We start from the raw sequence: 21,160 nt of genomic DNA, 5'->3' as shown, positions 1-21,160 counted from the left end.
TGCAGAATATGAAGAGATGGACAGTTGCAACATTTATCACATCGTTCTCTACTTCGCAGAGAAGATATGAGAAGAGGCAAGATGTAGGATCAGAATCTCGCAGCAATAATGCCTCAGCGAAATTATCAACAACACAACAGCGTCGCAGAACAATTTCAGAAATGACATAATAAATGACGTCAGCTAAAATCATGAGAAAAATGTGATGGTCCTGCGAAAATAAGAGAGTTTGCGAGATTAACATTTGTAAGGTTACGAGAATATCGCAAGCCATATCCGAAAATAAAGGACCTATTAGCTGTCATCCACTATGTAATTCCCTATAAATAGCCGTTCAGTGGTGAAGGAAAGGGATAGATCATTTTCTGAGTGAGAAGCAAGTAAATAGGAGAGAGAAAATCTAGAGCAGTGATTATTCTTGATTCCTTTATCTTTTCTTGTAAGATTGTTCAAAGATTGATCAATAAATTAAGATTGTTAATCTAAAATGAGTTGAATGTTAATGAAATCTTGTGCGGGATGTAGTGTAGGATTTCCTGCAACTACATCGGCATACTCTTGGTTTGAAAAAGAACACGAGATTGAAACTCCAAACCTTAGCATCTGGTCTAGATCTTGGCCACACAAAGTGGGTTTCTTTTTATGGCATACAGATTGCGACGATGGACACCCTTTACGAGAAAGGTAAGCTAATTGTCAACAGATGTTTCCTGTGTCGCAAAGAGGGAGAAACATCTTCTCACTTGATGTTTCATTATCCCGAGGTTACTAAGATTTGGTTATACTTCAGATCATACGTGAAAAGGGAATGGGTAATGCCAAACTGTATCGACTTGATCATCAAGGGCTGGAAGGTGAAGAACTTATCCACGGTTGGACAATTTTTGTGGCAGATTCTTCCGGCAGCCATCACTTGGACAATATGGAATTCCAGAAATGACTTGGTTTTCAAAGAAATCAACTTCGAAGTTCAGCAAGTCATCGAAAAAGTGAAAACACAAGCATATTATTGGTGTAAGAATGTGGAAGCTCTGAAAAACATTTCTTTAGACAATGTAAAATCGAACTGGGGGGAATATTTTGTAAATTAAAGTCCTAATGTGGTCTGTATTGGGTTATCTCTTTTTCTACCAGGTTAGTTTTTTTGGGAGGTTCTCCTTTCTCTCTTCTTTCGCTGTGCCGAAAATTGAATTGGGAAGTCTTATTTGTATGATGTGGGGTGTTGTTTTTGCTTACTTCCAGTAAGCCTTTCAATATATTCTTAGTTTTGCGAGGAAAAAAAAACATCTTATTGGCTTTGTTGGCAAACTGTTGATACTCAGCTTTAGCTGCACATACTGTTGATACTCAGCTTATTCCAGTAAAAATTAAGTTTACACCATACGAAAAATTTTAATTAAGCAAATAATTGAGCTCTCTTCAATCTTTCACAAGACTTTATAAAGTTAGCATATTAATTGATGGCTTATGCAAGAGAATGCACTAGTAAATGAAAAGGAACCAAATTGTTCAGGATTTTGGAACGGTAACTTTCTTACAGTAAGTTTGGGATCAACTTTCACCTAAGACAGACTAGCCATGGGTAAGACCAAACTCCATTCTCCAACTATTTTGACCTAGGAAAAAAAAATAAAAAAAAATCCATTCTCCAACTATCAGCATTCAAGCGGGAAGGAATAAAAAAAATCGAGCTGTCCATTATACGTCTTGATTTGGACACAATGGAAAGAAAAAAGTCAAGGAGTCTTCAACGACAAGTTTACGAAAGAACAAGATTTTACCGAAGTACCAACTCTAAAAGCCACAATCTTCTGGTCGGGTTGGTGTGCAAGTGTACAACAAGGAAAATCTCCTTTCATCTTTCGGTTTTCAACTAGAATTTCTTGGTTCAGGGTTCATAAATTGCTTTTCTATTTATTGTCGAGGAATAGCCTTTGCACCATTTTCTTCCTTTGTTTGGAATTGCCTCTGTACCGTTTTCTTCCTTTTTCAAACAATTTTGCATTTTTTTTGTTTTTTTTTTGAGGGAAAGAAATTACATGTTATCAAAAGTAAAATGAAGATACCAGAAAAACTTTGAACTCATGTCGGAAGCCCAAAATCATATATGGTTTTTTCTTGGAAGCATAAAACATACATTTTTTTTTATAAAAAAGGATAAACCTCAGACCTCAAGCATAAAACATACTACATGATACACAGAATTGGTTAAAAAGACCAAAATCAACAATTCCTGGATTAAAAGGACATTCAGATTTTGATACTGTTTAAATGAACAAAAATGTAAAAATTGCCAGGATGTAAACAGTTTCATCCTACCCATTTTCAAATACTTTTTCTTATTTTTAATTCACATCAGGATGCATCCAGTTTCATCCTTACTATTTTTTAAGTTTAAGTCAGGATGAATCCAGTTTCATTCTTTCTATTTTTTTGGTGTCCATTTCACCCATAATAATTTTTACTCGTCCATTTGAACCATATTTTAAAAATAGTTGGACAAATGACCCATTTTCCGTACATGATAAGGGTTAATTGCTATCTATAATTAGATCCTAGTTTCTTATCAGATCTCCAAAGTTAAAGAAACATAACCTATTTTTTTTATATCCCCATGGGTATAGGAATTACATCACTTCATTTTTAATTGTATCTCTTATGATAGGGCAAATTTAGTTTACTCCAAAATCCCGTCAAATAATTTTTACTTTCACTTTGCTAGTGATGTATTAAATTATGTGACTAAGGAAAAGGGAATGGAGACGGTCTTGTTTTTATAGCCAAATATCATGAAAATGAAATGGTCAGGCAACACTTAAGGGGTTGCATTGTTTATGAAGTGTTACAGGCATTTCAGGTGTGAGATTTTGGTCTAAGTATTTTGTGGTGATAAAAAGAATAAAAAGACAATTCTCAACGATCAATTTTTTTTTTTTGTTAAATTCGGACAAACCTATGAGTCAAAATCAAAGGACGTGGTTGTTTTATTAAAGATGTATTAGTTCAAGCATGTTGGGAAGTGAGTGGTTAGTTTTTAGACTTAATTGGCTCCAGGCGAGCAATATTACTAATGGGGTTGCCAGATCATGGGCAGCACCTGGACCTGATGGCTTTCAACCAGGCTTCTAACAACAATACTGGGACACTGTAGGTAATGACATCATTCTCATGACTCAAATTTTTTTCAGAAATGGCTACTCGCTAAAGGAGCTCAATTACACATTTCAAATCCTTATCCCAAAAGTTGAATGCCCTCAAACCCCTTCAGATTATAGTCTTTACAACATAAATTATAAAATCATCTCTAAAATCCTTGCAAATAGACTCAAACCCATCTTGCAAAAAATAGTTTCTCCTTTTCAAGCTGCCTATGTCCCAACCAGAAATATCTCAGATAACACTATCATAGCTCATGAAATTGTTCATCATATGAAAAGAAGCAAAAACAAATTTGGGGAAGTTGGAATCAAACTAGATATGTCAAAAGCTTTCGACAGGATTGAATGGTGGTTTCTGATGGATATAATGAAGAAACTGGGATTCTGCAACAAATGGTGCAACTTGATAAATCAATGTATCAACACCACTTCAGTGTTCATACTTCTAAATGGTTCTTCTTGTCAACCTTTCAACCCATCAAGGGGACTAAGACAAGGAGACCCAATTTCTCCTTACTTATTCATTCTTTGCATGGAAGGTTTCTCAAGAATGTTATGCAAGGCAGAAAGCATGAAGAAAATACATGGCATCAAACCAAGCATCTACAGTCCAAGCATAAATCATCTACTACTTGCAGATGATTGTTTGCTCTTCTGCAAAGGCAAAGATCAGGAGATAAGAAACCTTTTAGACATCATAAACAAATTCAGTGCAGCATCTGGTCAAGTTATAAATTTCCAAAAGTCAAGTGTCTTCTTCAACAAACATATGCAACCTCATAGATGTGATCATCTAACAAGTCTGCTGCAAATGAAACCCATGGGATTGAATGAAAAATACCTTGGATTACCTCTCTTCTTAGGCAGAGAAAAAAGAAAGCTTTAAACCAATAGAAGACAAAGTGCAGAGCAGGTTAAGTACTTGGCAAGGAAAGACTGTAGATCAAGCTGGCAAATCAACACAAGTGCAGTCAATTTTAAGCACAATGGCAAACCATCAGATGGGTTGCTTCAAGATGTCAAAACATGTGACTGAATCTCTTGACAGAATCCAGAGAAGATACTGGTGGAACAAAGACAGCAAAAAAGGAATGAACCCTATCTCTTGGTCTTCTGTTTGCAAACCAAAAAGATTAGGTAGTATGGGTTTCAAAAACACCATCAAATTCAATGATGCTTTACTAGCAAAATTAGCTTGGAAGATGATTACAGATCATAACTCATTATGTGTCAGAATTTTGAAAGCAAAATACTTCCACAACAAGGACCCATTATGTGATGAAATAAGTCCTCGAGGCTCATGGATTTGGAGAAGTATTCACAGAGGTCTACAGATAGTAAAGAAATATTATATATGGAATATAGGAGATTGCTCAAGTATAAAAATCTGGAGGCATAACTGGGTTACAGGCATTCATCACTCTCAGCTCTCAAAGACAGCACAGTTCTCAGGTAACAGTGATAAAGTTCAGAGTCTAATTCAGCAAGACTCTAAACAATGGAAAGTGCAGGATAACGATCAACTCTTCAATCAAGAAGAAAGCAAAAAGATCCAGAAAATAAGAATTCCCAAAAATGCCAGGGATACTCTAATTTGGAGTCTTACTAGAAATGGTTCTTTCACAGTGCAGTCTACATACAAAGCTTTAATCCAACAAACCAGTGGTAACAACATCAGCAAAGAAGATCAGAAATTTTGGTTAAAAATCTGGCACCTAAAGCTCCCATACAAACTCAATCTCTTTCTATGGAGACTAGAATATGACCCGTGCCGTAACGGCCCGAGCTTCAATTTGTTGTTATGAATTATGATTGTTTATTTTTCAAGTTATTGATAACCTTTTTTAAAAAATATATATATATTTGTACAACTTTTTTTTTTTGATAAAAAGATAGGTACAAAAAACCACAGAAGATCCCGTACGAAACAACATCCCAATTGTGAAGCCGTGAATCAAAATTGCAATTTAGGTGAGAATAGTGGACATTGGTCCAAGAGAAAAGTAGAACCTTTGTAGCTTTGGTAAAAGCATCCACTGTTTTACGTGCTCTTTCCTTTGAAAACACGATGGTTCCTTTACTTTCATATAGACCAAACAATTGCTGGGAGCATCACCTTCCCCATTTATTTAAAACGTTCAGTTTCCAACTGGCAAAAAGAGATGACTCGCTGTCTTTGGCATAACCCATGACCAATCCCCCTCTCTTTGGCAACATATTAGACCAAATTTGATAGGAAATGGATTAGTATATGATAGATTTTTCCCCATTAGTAGCAACAACACAAAAAACATAATGTCAGGGACGTTAATTCCTGTTCAAATCAAGTTCAACCTCGTAGTACATATCCTTAACATTTCCAATCGAACAAAAACACACACTTCAAATGGCACTTTATGTATTTCCACAGTCTTTCGGTTGACAGCTCGGTTCAACCTCAAAAGGAGCTTATCCTGCATCAACCATATGTAACAGGACTTCACCGAGAAAGTCTTGCAGAAAGTGCCATTTTGGAGATATATCAAGATTCACTCCAGCCTGCACTTCTCAATTTTGATAACATCGAACTTGTCGACATCGAAAGTTCAGGGTGTTGGAAACAATGGTGAGAAAAATCTCGTTATTCCAGCCGCAAATGCGCCTTATATGCTGGACCGGGGTAAACATATGAGAAAACTCTAGCTCTTCACTTCTTATTCATTAATGTATAAGAAGACATTAAAGAATGACTGTCACAATAAAGAAATCTTCTATAGAACCCCAGATCTCGAAACTAAAGAAATCTTCTTAAACCAACATTTGAAGACAATAAAAAAGACAGATCCTGCACTAAGGTATCTGCAGTTTTAAGAAAAGCATGCGAGTATTACCAATCTATCAAAACCAAACCAACTATTATATTATAGTCTCTTAACACCTAGAATAAACTGCTTCCTGTAATTTTAAGAAAGACATCATAGATGTAAAATTGGAGAGTTCCTGGAGGAATGAGTGCAGTTGCAGCCAATTTTTAACATTGAAAAAATGGTATACGCAATAAAAAATATCCCAATGTTATTTGTCAAACCATACAAGAAGATCTTCAGTAGCAGATAATCAATACGGTAACATTCTCATTTTGTGCCTAATTGCATCACACTTAAAGTCGGAAACAAAAAAGATAATACTCCGTACCTTCTTCCTTCATCAATGTAATTTATATGGTTCATGACAGGAATTTAGTTTTAAAGATCTCCTGTCGTTCAGTCTTCAGTACTGCTAACCACTGTGGAGTCTGACGTCATGTTAGACACTAACCTAGTCCTTTCGCGTGGCATTTACTTGAGTGATAGGCTGGTGGGGGTTGTAAAGGGTAAGGGAACGTGGTCACCATGAAGACCGGATTGGCTTGCTTCTTCTTGTTAAAAAGCGTTATTTGGTAGTACATTTTCCTTCTTCCTATTGGCATAACAACATGTCTGGGATTACAGCATGAAGTAATTTGTATAGTAAAAAGGTGTACAAACAGGATTTGCTTTGATTATTCGGAAGGATCACTTTAAGTAATGAAAACAACCTATAGTGTACACTCCCATCATGACCATGTCGGAAGCAGTGGCACGGACAATACATTAGACTTCATTATCTAGGGAAGCATAAATGATGGATCCGGCGTGGTCAGTTACCTTAAACGGAGACAGTACCTATATCGATTTATTTGTGGGGTTTCATTATATATTAATAACATGAAAATTGAGAAATGGGAAGATTTATCTAAAACAAAAATGAATTCATATACAATAGAAGCGAACCTCGGTATATGATCCTCGACCTTGTTTTTACATTTGGTGCATCTGTTGCTGCAGACTTCATCAACCACTTCAGTCGGGTACTTGTTGCATCCTAAGTAGTACCACCCATTGGTAGTCCACATTGGAGTTATAATGGCTTTGAAAATAATTCAGTTGAGTACCTGCATACATGGTTGGATACCCATCAGTGATGTGAGTAATTTATTTACATTGAGAATATACGTTATAACCTATGCCACAGCTATGGATAGTTAGAAATGCACTTGTTTAGTGGTGTCCCATTGGTATCTAGGTTACAACTTAGCTAGTTTCTTGACTCACCCTTTGTGATATATCAAGGAAAGAGATGTATACCTTGATCATCAAAGGAAAACCAATTTCATGAGCAAGTAAACAAACCAATAATCCCATTCATTTCCTTCCTCTGCTCTGTAATCGATAAATGCATTGGAAAATCAGAAAACAAGTACCATATCTTATAATAAATAAAATACATTTGATCTTAAGATTTGCCAATAAAATATCCTTATTTGAAACCGAAAATTGGTCATTTTTCCAAATTTTTTTAAATCATGGTTCAAATGGACGAGTAAAAATTAGTATGGGTGAAATGGACAAAAAAAAATAGCAAATATGAAACTGGATTCATCGCGGCTTAAATTTAAAAAATAGTAAGGCTGAAACTGGATGCATCCTGATATAAATTAAAAATTAAAAAAAAATATTTGAAAATGGGTAGGATGAAACTGGTTACATCCTGGCTATTTTTATATTTTTATCCATTTGAACAGTATCTTTTTAATTTTTGTCCATTTAAACAGTATCAAAATGTACAAGTTTTTTTCACCAGGAATTGTTGATTTTGGTCTTTTTAACCAATTTTGTGTATTTGAAAATACTAATACACGAAATGAACGAATAACAACAATATCTCATGTGATACCTCTAATAATCCATCACTTTCGGTCACAGTTAGAATACCAGCTTTTTTCATATTGTTCGATTTCTGCAAAAATACATCCAAAATCAGAAATTCCAATTGAAGATACGGAAGAAACATAAATCCAAATATACAAATCTAGGATAGATGGTCTCAGAGTTGTTTTTAAAATATACCAATGAAATACAAATTTAAAGAAAATTAATTCAAACTAAGATGAAGAAAAAATGTGGCGAAACCTGGGAATAAGATTTTCTCTCTTGAGGTTTATGTAGTCGAACATTTTAAGGGGTTGTTGCGTGAATGTAACGCATGAAATTGATTACCGGGTATTAATCTAAGGGATTGAATGGAGCACATAAATTTTTTCATGAACAGTTTTTGTAACTGACGAATAATGGGAGGGAGAATTGTTAAAGGAAACCCCTATTTTGTAACTGAAAAGGATATAAGGGAGCTCGACCGTCAAATTAGGGCTTAAAAGGGGGATTCATCTTGAGCCACGATTTGTCTTTTGCATTTTGAGAAGAATATGAACCGTCGATCGTTAGAAAAGACCCATACAGAGCCGTCAGATTAGGCAAAACACATTTGATTTTGTAAGATAGATGTTTAAAAGACATTATTCAAACAAGAACCAGAGTGGGCAGAAATATGCAGCTTGAACACTACTCTTGTTCCTTCTGCAAACAATCTCCAGAAATAGATACCCATATCTTCTTGCAATGTGATCTGTCAAAAGTAATCTGGTTCACAATTCTCCCTGAAGCTATGCATTCTCAACAACAATGTCATTCCCTGCAAGACTGGATCAAATCTTGGAATCAAGATCAAAGCATCATATCCTTCAAAAAATAAAAAAACATCCTTCTAGCTACTGTTATCATGTGGCAAATTTGGAAACATAGATGCACCCTTGTTTTTGAAGGAAAAAACCCTCATCCAAACAACATAATCATGAGGATTAAAATTTTTTGCACAAAATATAATATTCTTGCTTGTGAAACTAACAATATTTGCATGAAAAAAGGCAATATAAATAAAATAACGTGGCAGAATCCACCTGCAAATTGGTGGAAATTAAACTTTGATGCAACTTTTGATACAAAGAGTAAAAGTGGTATTGGACTGATTTTGAGGGATTGTGCAGGGAGATTTTTGGAGACCGTGGTGAAAGTAAAAAAAGCTAGAGATGCTGAACAAGGAGAAGGTTTAGCTCTCTTAGAGGCAGTAGAATGGATGAATAGCAGAGGGTGGAAGAAGGTTATCATTGAAGGGGACTGTAAGTCTGTCACTGAAGCTGTGACTTCAAATTTTGTAAACTCTAGTTGGAAGGATAACAATCTCCTTTCGGATATTAGTAGGATTTTAGAATCGTTATTTTGTGTCAAGTGTGTTTTCGTTCCTAGACTAGGTAATGAGGCGGCTGATGGTCTAGCCAAATATGCCAAGAAGTATGAATGTAATCAAGTGTGGGCTGCAGCTCCACCAAGATGTATCATTCAATCATTGAGTTGGAACTCTCTATATAATTGTTGTTTTTCTAGTAATGAATTTGCCTTTATGATGTATCACCAAGAGGGCATTCTAGTTTGTTTGATATGGATTTCGTACCCTCTTCAGTAAACTGACACTCTATTAATAATTATATAGGTGCTTACTGTGTGCTCACGACAGTAGTTCAAACTTGCAGTGGTGTTTTATACAGTAGGCCTGTTGGAAATAGTTAGCAATTTGGGATACAGAGAGGAGTTCGGAACGGCATATGTACGGAAATTATACAAGGTCGGACAGATCGGATTGGGTCAAAAATACGGTCAACAGTTCGTTGTTCAGCAGTAGTTTGAAACTGCATACGTACGTGCATAATTCTTTTTAGAAATATAAGTTCGGTGTCGAAATTTCGGCACACATTAAATTATTGGTAAATACATTCTATCGTGGATTCACATAAAAATATGATTTAATCCGAATACATAAATGATATCTCATTTATAAATAACAATCAGCGTGTGGTTCAGTGGTCGGGACCCGTCTAACACCCATATTTTTTTATTCAGAAATATCAATCCGATTAGGATGATTCCGAATTGCTAACTAGGGTCGGAAATGGAGGTCAGGCGCCTTTAGGAACAACTAGCACAAAAATATTGTATGTGGAAACAAGTGTCAACCATTAAGTCATTTCCAAAAAGACTAAGAAAATGAGTCATCAAATCAATAGAATAAAAAAAAAATGAAAATTTTTGTAGTGATAATAAGAAACAGATAAAAGAGAAAAACATTTCTATTAGCCAGAGAGGGAATCATATTACATAGTTATAGAATTTTATTTATACAAGGGAAGGGAAAACTTTAGTATTCTAATGGACCGCACATCCATGGGCCACAGGCCCTATAACACTCTCCTTGTGCGGTTCAATAACAAAACTTTATACATAATGCTTCATATATAGTGCTTTGAATGTAGTTCTTCAAATATCGTTCTCTCCTTGGTGACTTGTGACGAAATTAATTTCCTTACTAAAACTTTGACAAGGGAAAACCCAGTGGGACAAAACATTAGTACGACTCTTCACATGTAGTAGTACTTCACATGTTATCTAGTACTTTACATGTAATTCATCACATGCAAAACGATCTTCAAGGACCGACTAGTCTAAGTTAATTTCCTCGTTAAAACTTCGTCAGGGTTCTAGTCAAAATTTTAAGCTTAGGTTCGCGTTTGGTTTCGTTTTCCTAAAGCGGGCAAGAAGGAAACGGTGATGAAATCCGAGTCCTTATCTTAATTTGGCCAGGCCTTACCCTTTACTAGGAAATTAAAACAACCGTATTCAAAGCCTCAGCATATATTCACCTTAAGGCATACAATAAACCCGCTGACAGGAGATTCGCGGGTGTTTAGAATTTTACCTCCCGTACCAGACGGGCGAAGAACCGCTGAAGTCGACTCGGGCCACGACTCATATGTCATGTGCGAACCCGAGGGGCCGAGACGATATTGTAATCGTCGTCCTTCCCTGCACACAGTTTATATTTAAGGGTACCCTTCCGTAGGGTAAAAAAATAATGTCCCAAAATTTAAAGTCCAAAGTCCATAGAAAAATAAAGTGCAAAAGAAAAATAAAGTCTAAAAAAAAAATACAAATATCTCTCTTTTTCTCTCTTTTTTTATCAAAATAAAAAATAAAAAAAAATCTTGTTCTTTCGCCCCTTTCGCTTTGCCTTTTACTCCAGTCTTTAAGTATTCACCAAAAACTTTGGCAAATTTTTCTTTCGCTCCAACTTCCAAAATCTGAAAGAAAAAGACAAAAAACCCAGAAACGTAAAGAAGAACAAAAAAAACTAAAAAAATAAATCTAAAAACTCTATCCTAAGGACAAGTCCGCGTCGGCGACGCCAAAAATTGATGTTTTTTCAAAGTTATTGTAGATAGTGACATAAGGGTTGTTTTAAGACTTGTGAAGGCAATGAATTTTTAGACTTAATAAAAATAAAGCAAATTAATTTTGAAAGAGTGATGTCAAGATTTAAAATGGACTAAGGCTCCGGATTCACTATTACTTCAAGTTGATTGGTTACAAAAATATTTCATAATTATTATCTAGCTCTTTTTCCATTAAATCACTTATTAATCTATAAGGTGTCCAAATATTAAATTGTAATCCTTAAGCATGATTTATCAAAGAATTAATTCTAAGCATAAAACATCAAACTGATTCACAACTAATTAAGAAAACCATTTTTATCTCTTTTTTTTATTGATCCAAGTGAATTAAATAAAATAAATAATTAAGAAATTATAAAAAGAATTTACCAATCAAACATGAGTGAATAGCTCCTCCGTCGCCTCAGTCACCAGGTATTTTACCCGCTCATCATGTTGGAAAACCTCTCAAAATATTTCATTGATGCTCAAAAGTGTTTTACAGTGAAGAGAAAGAGAAGTAAATAGTATAAAACAGGATTCTGCGACCCACAGAAGGCGTCCAGAATCAACGACACAAAGATAGTGTTGTTGGTACAATGACTCAGTCGCGGAAAGGAGTGGAAAAGTGTCGCAATAAAGCGACAGTTTTTAACGACTTTCCTGCCTCGTCCAATGTTCTTCGTGTTCTTCAGTTCCAGCAGCAGCAGGAACTTCTTCTTCACAACGCCTAGTTCTTCGATTTTACGTCTCTATTCTCTTCCAAACTCTCCCTAAACTTGCTAGCCTCTCCTTCTCGACATTAGGGACCTATTTATACACAACATGTCACTCAAATCCTCGTAATAATTCCAAGAATATCCGGCCATTAAAGAAAATATTCCGAAATATTTTTTCTTTAGTTCTCTGATTTGTTACGGATTGTTCCCTGTTTTATCTCTTCTCACGCGTCATCCATGAGCTGTAGGGATTGTTTCCAGCCAATAGAATCAACCCATGGACGTGTCTTCCATCCAAGAATTCCAAGAATAGAATATTTTTCCTATTTTAGAATATTTTCCTTGATTTTATTCCCACCGGTTATCTGACCAATTTTTGACCGAATCCAACACCCATACCAGCTCTATCTAGGCCCTAGGAACAAACCCATTTAATTTGGGCCATTGAATCTCACTGGAACACCTTCAAATCCTCAACCCTAGTCACGGCAGTTCAAGAACAATTTTTCCCGCCAAAATTTGAAATTCAAAAAGGCTGAAGATGATATGCCCCCTATCCTGAACTGGGGTGCGAATAGCAGATGCCTTGGGGTGACCTGGGGCTTCCCCTTAGTAATTAGGTTACCCCTTATCCAAAAGTGAGAGTCCAAATAACACTTGTCCTTCGGGTGCCAAAATCAACTTTTCGAGCCGAATTTTCCAAAAATGTTTATTTCCTAAAAATACATAAAAACACAATATTAGTACAAAAATAGAGTTCCAACAATACAGACATTGAGGACAAAGTAGACACAAAAATGTGTCTATCAAATACCCCCAAACCTATTATTTGCTAGTCCTCGAGAAAATCTAATCTAAAATAAAATGACTACACTTAGCACGTGCAGTAAGCCGTTAAACCACTAGGTGGCCCTAGTGGCGGAGTGTTGTCTCCGTAGGGTTTACCAGAGGTGTACCCACAAAACCTTTACTCCAGACCCTAGCTATCTACAACGAACCTTGGAAGGCACTAAAGAATCTCCTTGGTTGGCATACAATCATTGACTATAGGAGGAAGTACCCTGATGCGAAATTCCAATTGTTGTACACGAGTTTGCACTCAAGCATACTAAAATTCATATAAAGTGACAGAGATTTATTCAGATAGTTGCACTGTGGACATCATATTCGGAGTCAAACTAATCATATGGATAGAAAAAGGAGATGGAAATAGAAAAATGTAGATGGTTTTGATGTTAACCAAATGATCGATGTTTCACATATCTTTCTGAAGGCCACTGCAAGAATGAACCTATCCTAATGGACTGAGATACCGGTCTGACTAATATCAACACAACTGGCATATACAAGGGAACCAGTGGTCAATAACTTAAATCTAGATCAACAAACTGGCAAATACAAGGGAACCAGCAGTTGACTACACATAACAATAACAATTTTTTTTTTTAACTTAACGGCATGATAGATCTTTTTGATCCAAGCGCATGCTTCTTGTCAGCAGATTACACGATAGTTCCCACGGGTCCTGCATTCCACGCTTGCTTAGGCGACGGAAACAGGGAGAACACACGCATATTGCTATCCAAGTGTTAATACTTATTCCGATTTGTCTAACTGGTCCGGTCTCTTTTTTTTCTTTTTTTAGTAACTCAGTCACTCTAATTCATCCTAGCAGTGGTAACAACTTGAATCGTGTGCCCCACCTAATCACTTAGAGAAACATAGTTTAAAATGAAAAAATAAAATAAAAAAAGAAATGAAAAGGACTCAATGAGATATGGTGCAACTATCATGTTATTTCTAACACCTGAGCTCTGTGCTTTTATGAATAGACTCTATAGATGTTTCCATCTAATCAGATTGGTTCCTCAACTCCTACAACCAAGATGCTTCCATCCACTTAGATTAGTTAGTGCCATCCTGAATACGCATAAATTTCTAGGCTCTGGAGTTTATTTATTGCAACTAAAAGCTAACAAAAAGTTTCTTCCCCACCCCCAAACTTAAATCTAACATTGTCCTCGATGTTCTAAAGATAAAATTAAAAGCATGAATAAGGAGAAATTGTTACCAATGAAGATAAAGAGATAAGGAAAGATATTACCATGTCGCGTGAATATTGGGTTACCTCCCAAAAAGTGATAAGTTTAAAGTCTTCAACAGACTAAGCAAGGATTAGTCACCACGTAGAATCATATAGTAGTAGCCGGAATAACTTTGGGTTATCTGGATCAAAAAGTGTTACCCACAAGAAGAGGAAACTACAACAGACCAAGAAGATACCGAACATACCCTTGCTTAAGAAAACTACATCTAGTTGTGGTTCAGGTTCAGGATCTATAAAAGGGTCTAAATAAAAGGTTTTCATCGGTTGGATTTCCTCAAAGCTAAGATCCGGTTCAGGTATTAGAGTCTGTAAAAACTCAATTAAGAACTTAGAAGCACATAACAACAACCTGAATAACTGGGGATCCTCTAAGTCAATCAGATTTGACTCACACAGCTGACCACAATGAAAGAGGTGGTCTTCCTTAAGAAAATGTGTCGACCCTAATATCCTAAAGTGATTAGGTTTAGTCTCAAAACTTAATAACCGACACATCTTAAAATCAAAAGTTCCCACAATTGGTTGAAAAGTTTTTGGTGGGACAACAAAGTTAATCTTGGTATCATAGCCTGGGTTAACCACATCAACCAGAGGATGGGTTTCTAACAACTGATCTTCTCTATGGACATCATTAGGTTCGGGAAAACATGTATGAAGATAATCTTGTAATATGGTTGAGGCATAAATGTCAAGTCCTACACGAGGGAACTTTCTAAGAGTTAAAGCACATGGAGAATGATAATCACCCCCAAACTTAGAGTTTTCTGTGTCTCTAGAAAGACTAGTCACAACTTCTCTAATTTCTAGGTCATCAGATTCCTGGAAATGGTCAATTGATTCTCCTAAGTCAGGTTCATCCTCACTCATCTCTACGAGTTCATCTTCTTCGTCTAAGACTATTGTTTCTAAATCGCTAGACTCTAAAACATTATTCTCAGAATAAACTCGTTCCTCTAAATCATTATCGGCTTTGTAAACAGGAAATACTACATCGTCTAAAACGAGGGTATCTCTAGTCAAATCCTCGTCCTTTTGAATAGGTGAATAATTATTAAAATTATTTGGATTTGAACTAGAAATAATATTATCATTGTAAAGCTCAATTGGAGTAACCATTTCCTGATTACTATTCCTATATAAGTATGATTCTCCATCAACACTATCCTCATCATAATAACATGAAAAAGATCGAACCTCATCAAAACAAGTAGTGTTACCAATTCTAACCTCGTCATCCTGATTATGCAAATAACTATCCTCATTTTTAAGGGTATTATTGGAAACACTATATTGGAAAGTAAGATTATTTCGAGCAAGTCTTTTGTTCGTCAGCCATCAGCTTGAGGGATTCCTCTATATATAGTTCACTCATTATTGTAGTTCTTTCGTCTATAATTACACTATTCATCTCAGCTAACTTACGCGTCGACTCAGCTGACTCCCTGAGGGACTCTTCTAAAGGAGGAATAGGAACAGAGGGATCATAAAAAGGACTACTTTTCAATAGTTTGATTGTATCCTATAGAGACGAAGAACTAGTACTATAATCTTCTTGCTCGTAAGACTGATGCATGTGTGGATAGTAATTGGGCTCACCAGGGTATGACCCATATCCTTCCAAAGGATGGCGTTCCCAACCACTTTTCCAAACATGGTCTTAAAAAGGATGATGTCCATATTCAAATTCAGGTCGATAATCATTGTATTGGCTTCTATCATACCAGTTCGACATTCTTAATTGCAAGGGAATTCTACACAATCACAAACAAGGCTGACTCGACCAAATCAAACCTATAAAATCTAGCAAACAACAAGCATGATGGTTCCACTTAGATTGTTTCTAGACCAGCTTCTAATCCTTCGAAAGGGAATTCGTTACAATTTAAGCAAACCCCTATGGAATCAATCCGAGTCAAAAATAAGTTGAATTGAGGCGAGGGAAGCTCAGTGGAGCTTTGATACCCAAGGCCTCACCGCTATCACAAGGCGGCGCAGTCACGCATTCAACTTACAGAAACCATCAAGAACTTTGAAGTATGCTTAAAAGAGTAACCAATATTTTTCGAAAGATTTTCCTACCAAGCTCGTTACCCTATAGGTCTCGTTCTAGTCAAAATTTTAAGCTTAGGTTCGCGTTTGGTTTCGTTTTCCTAAAGCGGGCAAGAAGAAAACGGTGATGAAATCCGAGTCCTTATCTTAATTTTGCCAGGCCTTGCCTTTACTAGGAAATTAAAAAAACCGTATTCAAATCCTCAACATATATTCACCTTAAGGCATACAATAAACCCGCTGACAGGAGATTCGCGGGTGTTTAGAAGTTTACCTCCTGTACCAGACGGGCGAAGAACCGCTGAAGTCGACTCGGGCCACGACTCCTATGTCATGTGCGAACCCGAGGGGCCGAGACGATATTGTAATCGTCGTCCTTCCCTGCACAAAGTTTATATTTAAGGGTACCCTTCCGTAGGGTAAAAAAATAATGTCGCAAAATTTAAAGTCCAAAGTCCATAGAAAAATAAAGTGCAAAACAAAAATAAAGTCTAAAAAAAAAATACAAATATCTCTCTTTTTTTCTCTCTTTTTTTATCAAAATAAAAAATAAAAAAAAATCTTCTTCTTTCGCCCCTTTCGCTTTGCCTTTTACTCCAGTCTTTAAGTATTCACCAAAAACTTTGGCAAATTTTTCTTTCGCTCCAACTTCCAAAATCTGAAAGAAAAAGACAAAAAACCCAGAAACGTAAAGAAGAACAAAAAAAACTAAAAAAAATAAATCTAAAAACTCTATCCTAAGGACAAGTCCGCGTCGGCGGCGCCAAAAATTGATGTTTTTTCAAAGTTGTTGTAGATAGTGATATAAGGGTTGTTTTAAGACTTGTGAAGGCAATGAATTTTTAGACTTAATAAAAATAAAGCAAATTAATTTTCAAAGAGTGATGTCAAGATTTAAAATGGACTAAGGTTCTGGATTCACTATTACTTCAAGTTGATTGGTTACAAAAATATTTCATAATTATTATCTAACTCTTTTTCCATTAAATCACTTATTAATCTATAAGGTGTCCAAATATTAAATTGTAATCCTTAAGCATGATTTATCAAAGAATTAATTCTAAGCATAAAACATCAAACTGATTCACAACTAATTAAGAAAACCATTTTATCTCTTTTTTTATTGATCCAAATGAATTAAATAAAATAAATAATTAAGAAATTATAAAAAGAATTTACCAATCAAACATGAGTGAATAGCTCCTCCGTCGCCTCAGTCACCAGGTATTTTAGCCGCTCATCATGTTGGAAAACCTCTCAAAATATTTCATTGATGCTCAGAAGTGTTTTACAATGAAGAGAAAGAGAAGTAAATAGTATAAAACAGGATTCTGCGACCCACAGAAGGCGTCCAGAATCAACGACACAGAGATAGTGTTGTTGGTACAATGACTCAGTCGCGGAAAGGAGTGGAAAAGTGTCGCAATAAAGCGACAGTTTTTAACGACTTTCCTTCCTCGTCCAATGTTCTTCGTGTTCTTCAGTTCTAGCAGCAGCAGGAACTTCTTCTTCACAGCGCCTAGTTCTTCGATTTTACGTCTCTATTCTCTTCCAAACTCTCCCTAAACTTGCTAGCCCCTCCTTCTCGACATTAGGGACCTATTTATACACAACAGGTCACTCAAATCCTCGTAATAATTTCAAGAATATCCGGCCATTGAAGATAATATTCCGAAATATTTTTTCTTTAATTATCTGATTTGTTACGGATTGTTTCCAGCCAATAGAATCAACCCATGCACGTCTCTTCCATCCAAGAATTCCAAGAATAGAATATTTTTCCTATTTTAGAATATTTTCCTTGATTTGATTCCCACCGGTTATCTAACCAATTTTTGACCGAATCCAACACCCATACCAGCTCTATCTAGGCCCTAGGAACAAACCTATTTAATTTGGGCCATTGAATCTCACTGGAACACCTTCAAATCCTCAACCCTAGTCACGGCAGTTCAAGAACAATTTTTCCCGCCAAAATTTGAAATTCAAAAAGGTTGAAGATGATATGCCCCCTATCCTGAACTGGGGTGCGAATAACAGATACCTTGGGGGTGACCTGGGGCTGCCCCTTAGTAATTAGGTTACCACTTATCCAAAAGTGAGAGTCCAAATAACACTTGTCCTCCGGGTGCCAAAATCAACTTTTCGAGCCGAATTTTCCAAAAATGTTTATTTCCTAAAAATACATAAAAACACAATACTAGTATAAAAATAGAGTTCCAACAATACAGACATTGAGGACAAAGTAGACACAAAAATGTATCTATCACTTCACAACTCCTAAGGCAGAAAATCCTTGTGGGAAAGACAATAGCATTAGTTGGGAAATTACTTCCCGGTGTTTATTGTTGTCTTATTAAAAACCTTGCCGAGTAACAAAACCCTATGGGAAAAATTAACCTCGATGAAGGAAAATAGTCCAACACACCATTAGATGCTCCCCCTGATGTCAGACAATTTTCATTAGTCTAATGCAGTCAAAAGGGAGTTTATCACACTTTACTTTGGTGACTTGAATGTTTATAAGACCATGTTGTTGATTCTGGAAGTTACGTCGCTTATCAGACTATCGTGTTTCATTTCTTTGATTCAGATATTTTCAGTAATATCAACGCGATCTTTATGTCTTCAACGGTCAACATACTTGATGTTTTTAGTGTTATCTCGCTAAAAACCTTGTCGAGTAACAAAAACCCTGTGGGAAAAACTATTCTCGATCGAAGGGAAAAAGAGTACAACACAACTTCAATGGCGAAGTAAAATATGTCGACATCATATCCTTGGATCCTCCCACTGATATCGGCATCTCCACCTGATTACTTTCAAAGTTGTTCCAGACTGTTCTTTTTGTCATGTACTTTTCGAAACTGAATATCGGTAATGACCTAGAAAATAGTCTACCGTATCTCCCCCTGATTACTTTCATTGGAGAAGAGATTATTGTTCTTTTATAATCAACAACCTTTGGATTGCACTTTCGTTAGCATTCCTTTTTATTTCTTTGAATGCATAAAACAAATTTATGTCAATGGTTACTTTTAAGCACATGATTACATTCACTATACCATTTCAATGACGTTGCGTTGGCGCGGAGCTATATCTAGCTAACAAGTTCCTTAGGATGTAAAATTTAATCGAGTACGTAATTATACTAAGTACAACAATGCGTCTATTGTACTTAGATATGGTAATTTCATCTCCCAACACATCTTCGTCATATTCCTTTGGATGAAATGGTTACTTACATTTGAACCTCGACTAATCATGGGAGTGCTATCAGGATGCATGTCTTTGTTAAATTGCCTGAAAACTTTAGACATGCAAACTGGTGGAATAATATACCACAAGCTCAGTATTCAATCGAGCTTTCCCTAGATTTTTCATCTCAAATTCGGATTTTAAATAGCTTTTGAGGTCTCTTATTACATCAAGAGTACACATCATGTCTGTAACATCAACATAAATAGCTACATTTACAAATCAGGAACTTTCTTATGAACACGCAAGGAAAAATGACTTAATTGTCTATCCCCTCCAAATCAAATAGCCACTTAGACGGGTATACCACATCCGCCTGATTGCTTGAATCTATAAGTGAGCGTTCTATCTAACTGTAAACGCACTCTATGATTTAGAGTCATTTGATTTGGGAAACAAAAGTCTATCAAGTAATTTTGTAAATATCTGATATCTCTTGATTCTTTCAGAGATACGTAACAACCACATACATATGCTGCATTTCAAGTCATTTTGAAATTACCAAGCTAACTAAGTAGAGGAAGTCTATAACATTCGTTACAAGAGAACAATTCCAGGGCTTTGTGAGAAACCTCGCGCCACAAGGCGAGTCTTTGTACTTTAAGACTAATTACTTCTAATTATGCTTTTTGACAAGTTAATTATGTATGTCGGATAGGATTTACACTTGGTTGGTTAGCACTATCACACCAAATACCCATATTTTTTCCAAAGAAATAAGTTCTACCTGGATTTCTTAGGCCAAATATGTTATTTATTTGAGATTAATCAAAATAAAGCATGGTTCGATCTCATTGTGCTCTACTTATGGAGCAACTATTTATCGATTATATCATCATTGTACACGCATGATCCTTCCATTGACTCTTGTGCAATCTCATAATCCGTCAAGATTTCATTGTTCTCTAAAATCATTTAAAACTTCGGAGCGTCCTGCAGTTTGATCCATGGACATGTTCAGAGACAATCTTATGAGATGATTTCTGATGATATAAATAAGTTGTGCCTTACTCACCTACTTCCTTTATAGGTGAGGATTGATCGAACCAAGTGGTCTCTCCAGCTTCCTTTATGGAGTCACGGCCTCAACCACACTTCCACTGAGTGTAGTTGCAACACCTTAGTCTATGGTGTATATCTCGTATTGAGTATTTGTAACTTTGCAGGCAGGTTTACAGCTGGTATGTGTGATCTCATCATTTTAGCAACATCATTTTTCATTCTGAAAATCGAATATTCTTTATCACTTCACATTTACATTTGTGGAGTACAAGAATCAATTTGAGACACAGTGGGAACACACCATGACAATTCCTGTCGTTCCCATAGAAAATACTTTTTCTTATCTCCCCCTAACGACGGGAAGACTGTCTCATTAAAGTGATAACCCGCAAATCTAGCGGTAAGAAATCTCCTGCCAAAAGTTTTAAAATGCGGATAATTGTTGGGAACTCATTTCCAACATAATACATAACAGTTTTGAAGACCCGTCATAGTACGATGTGGAGTCGTAATGGCACATATATAGTGCAACCAAAAATGCGTAATAACATGAATGTCAGGATTAATTCCATCTATCAACTGTTACGTAGAAAAGGTTGACTAATATTGGGTTCTAAAACGAATTAAGTAAAGATGCGTTAATATTGCATATTCCCCAAAGCAATAAAAGGTAGGTTGATACGCATAACCTATTCCTTAGACACCATCC

The 21,160-nt window shown here is 36.0% G+C and overlaps 1 protein-coding gene across 1 annotated transcript; it reads left to right on the top strand.

Annotated features, from left to right (window-relative positions):
- The first annotated feature begins 3,070 nt into the window (after positions 1-3,070).
- LOC113272068 lies at positions 3,071-9,619 on the top strand. The gene is made up of 5 exons (XM_026521975.1): positions 3,071-3,147; positions 3,189-3,885; positions 4,022-4,823; positions 9,040-9,384; positions 9,543-9,619. The coding sequence occupies exons 1-5, from the start codon at positions 3,071-3,073 to the stop codon at positions 9,617-9,619; spliced, it is 1,998 nt and encodes a 665-aa protein (XP_026377760.1).
- Positions 9,620-21,160: the final 11,541 nt, after the last annotated feature.

This window comes from Papaver somniferum, chromosome 4 (genome assembly GCF_003573695.1).
Source record: "Papaver somniferum cultivar HN1 chromosome 4, ASM357369v1, whole genome shotgun sequence".
Classification (NCBI taxonomy): Eukaryota; Viridiplantae; Streptophyta; class Magnoliopsida; order Ranunculales; family Papaveraceae; genus Papaver; species Papaver somniferum.
Note: the sequence above shows the minus strand (reverse complement) of the source record. Positions and strands in the feature narration are given on the sequence as shown.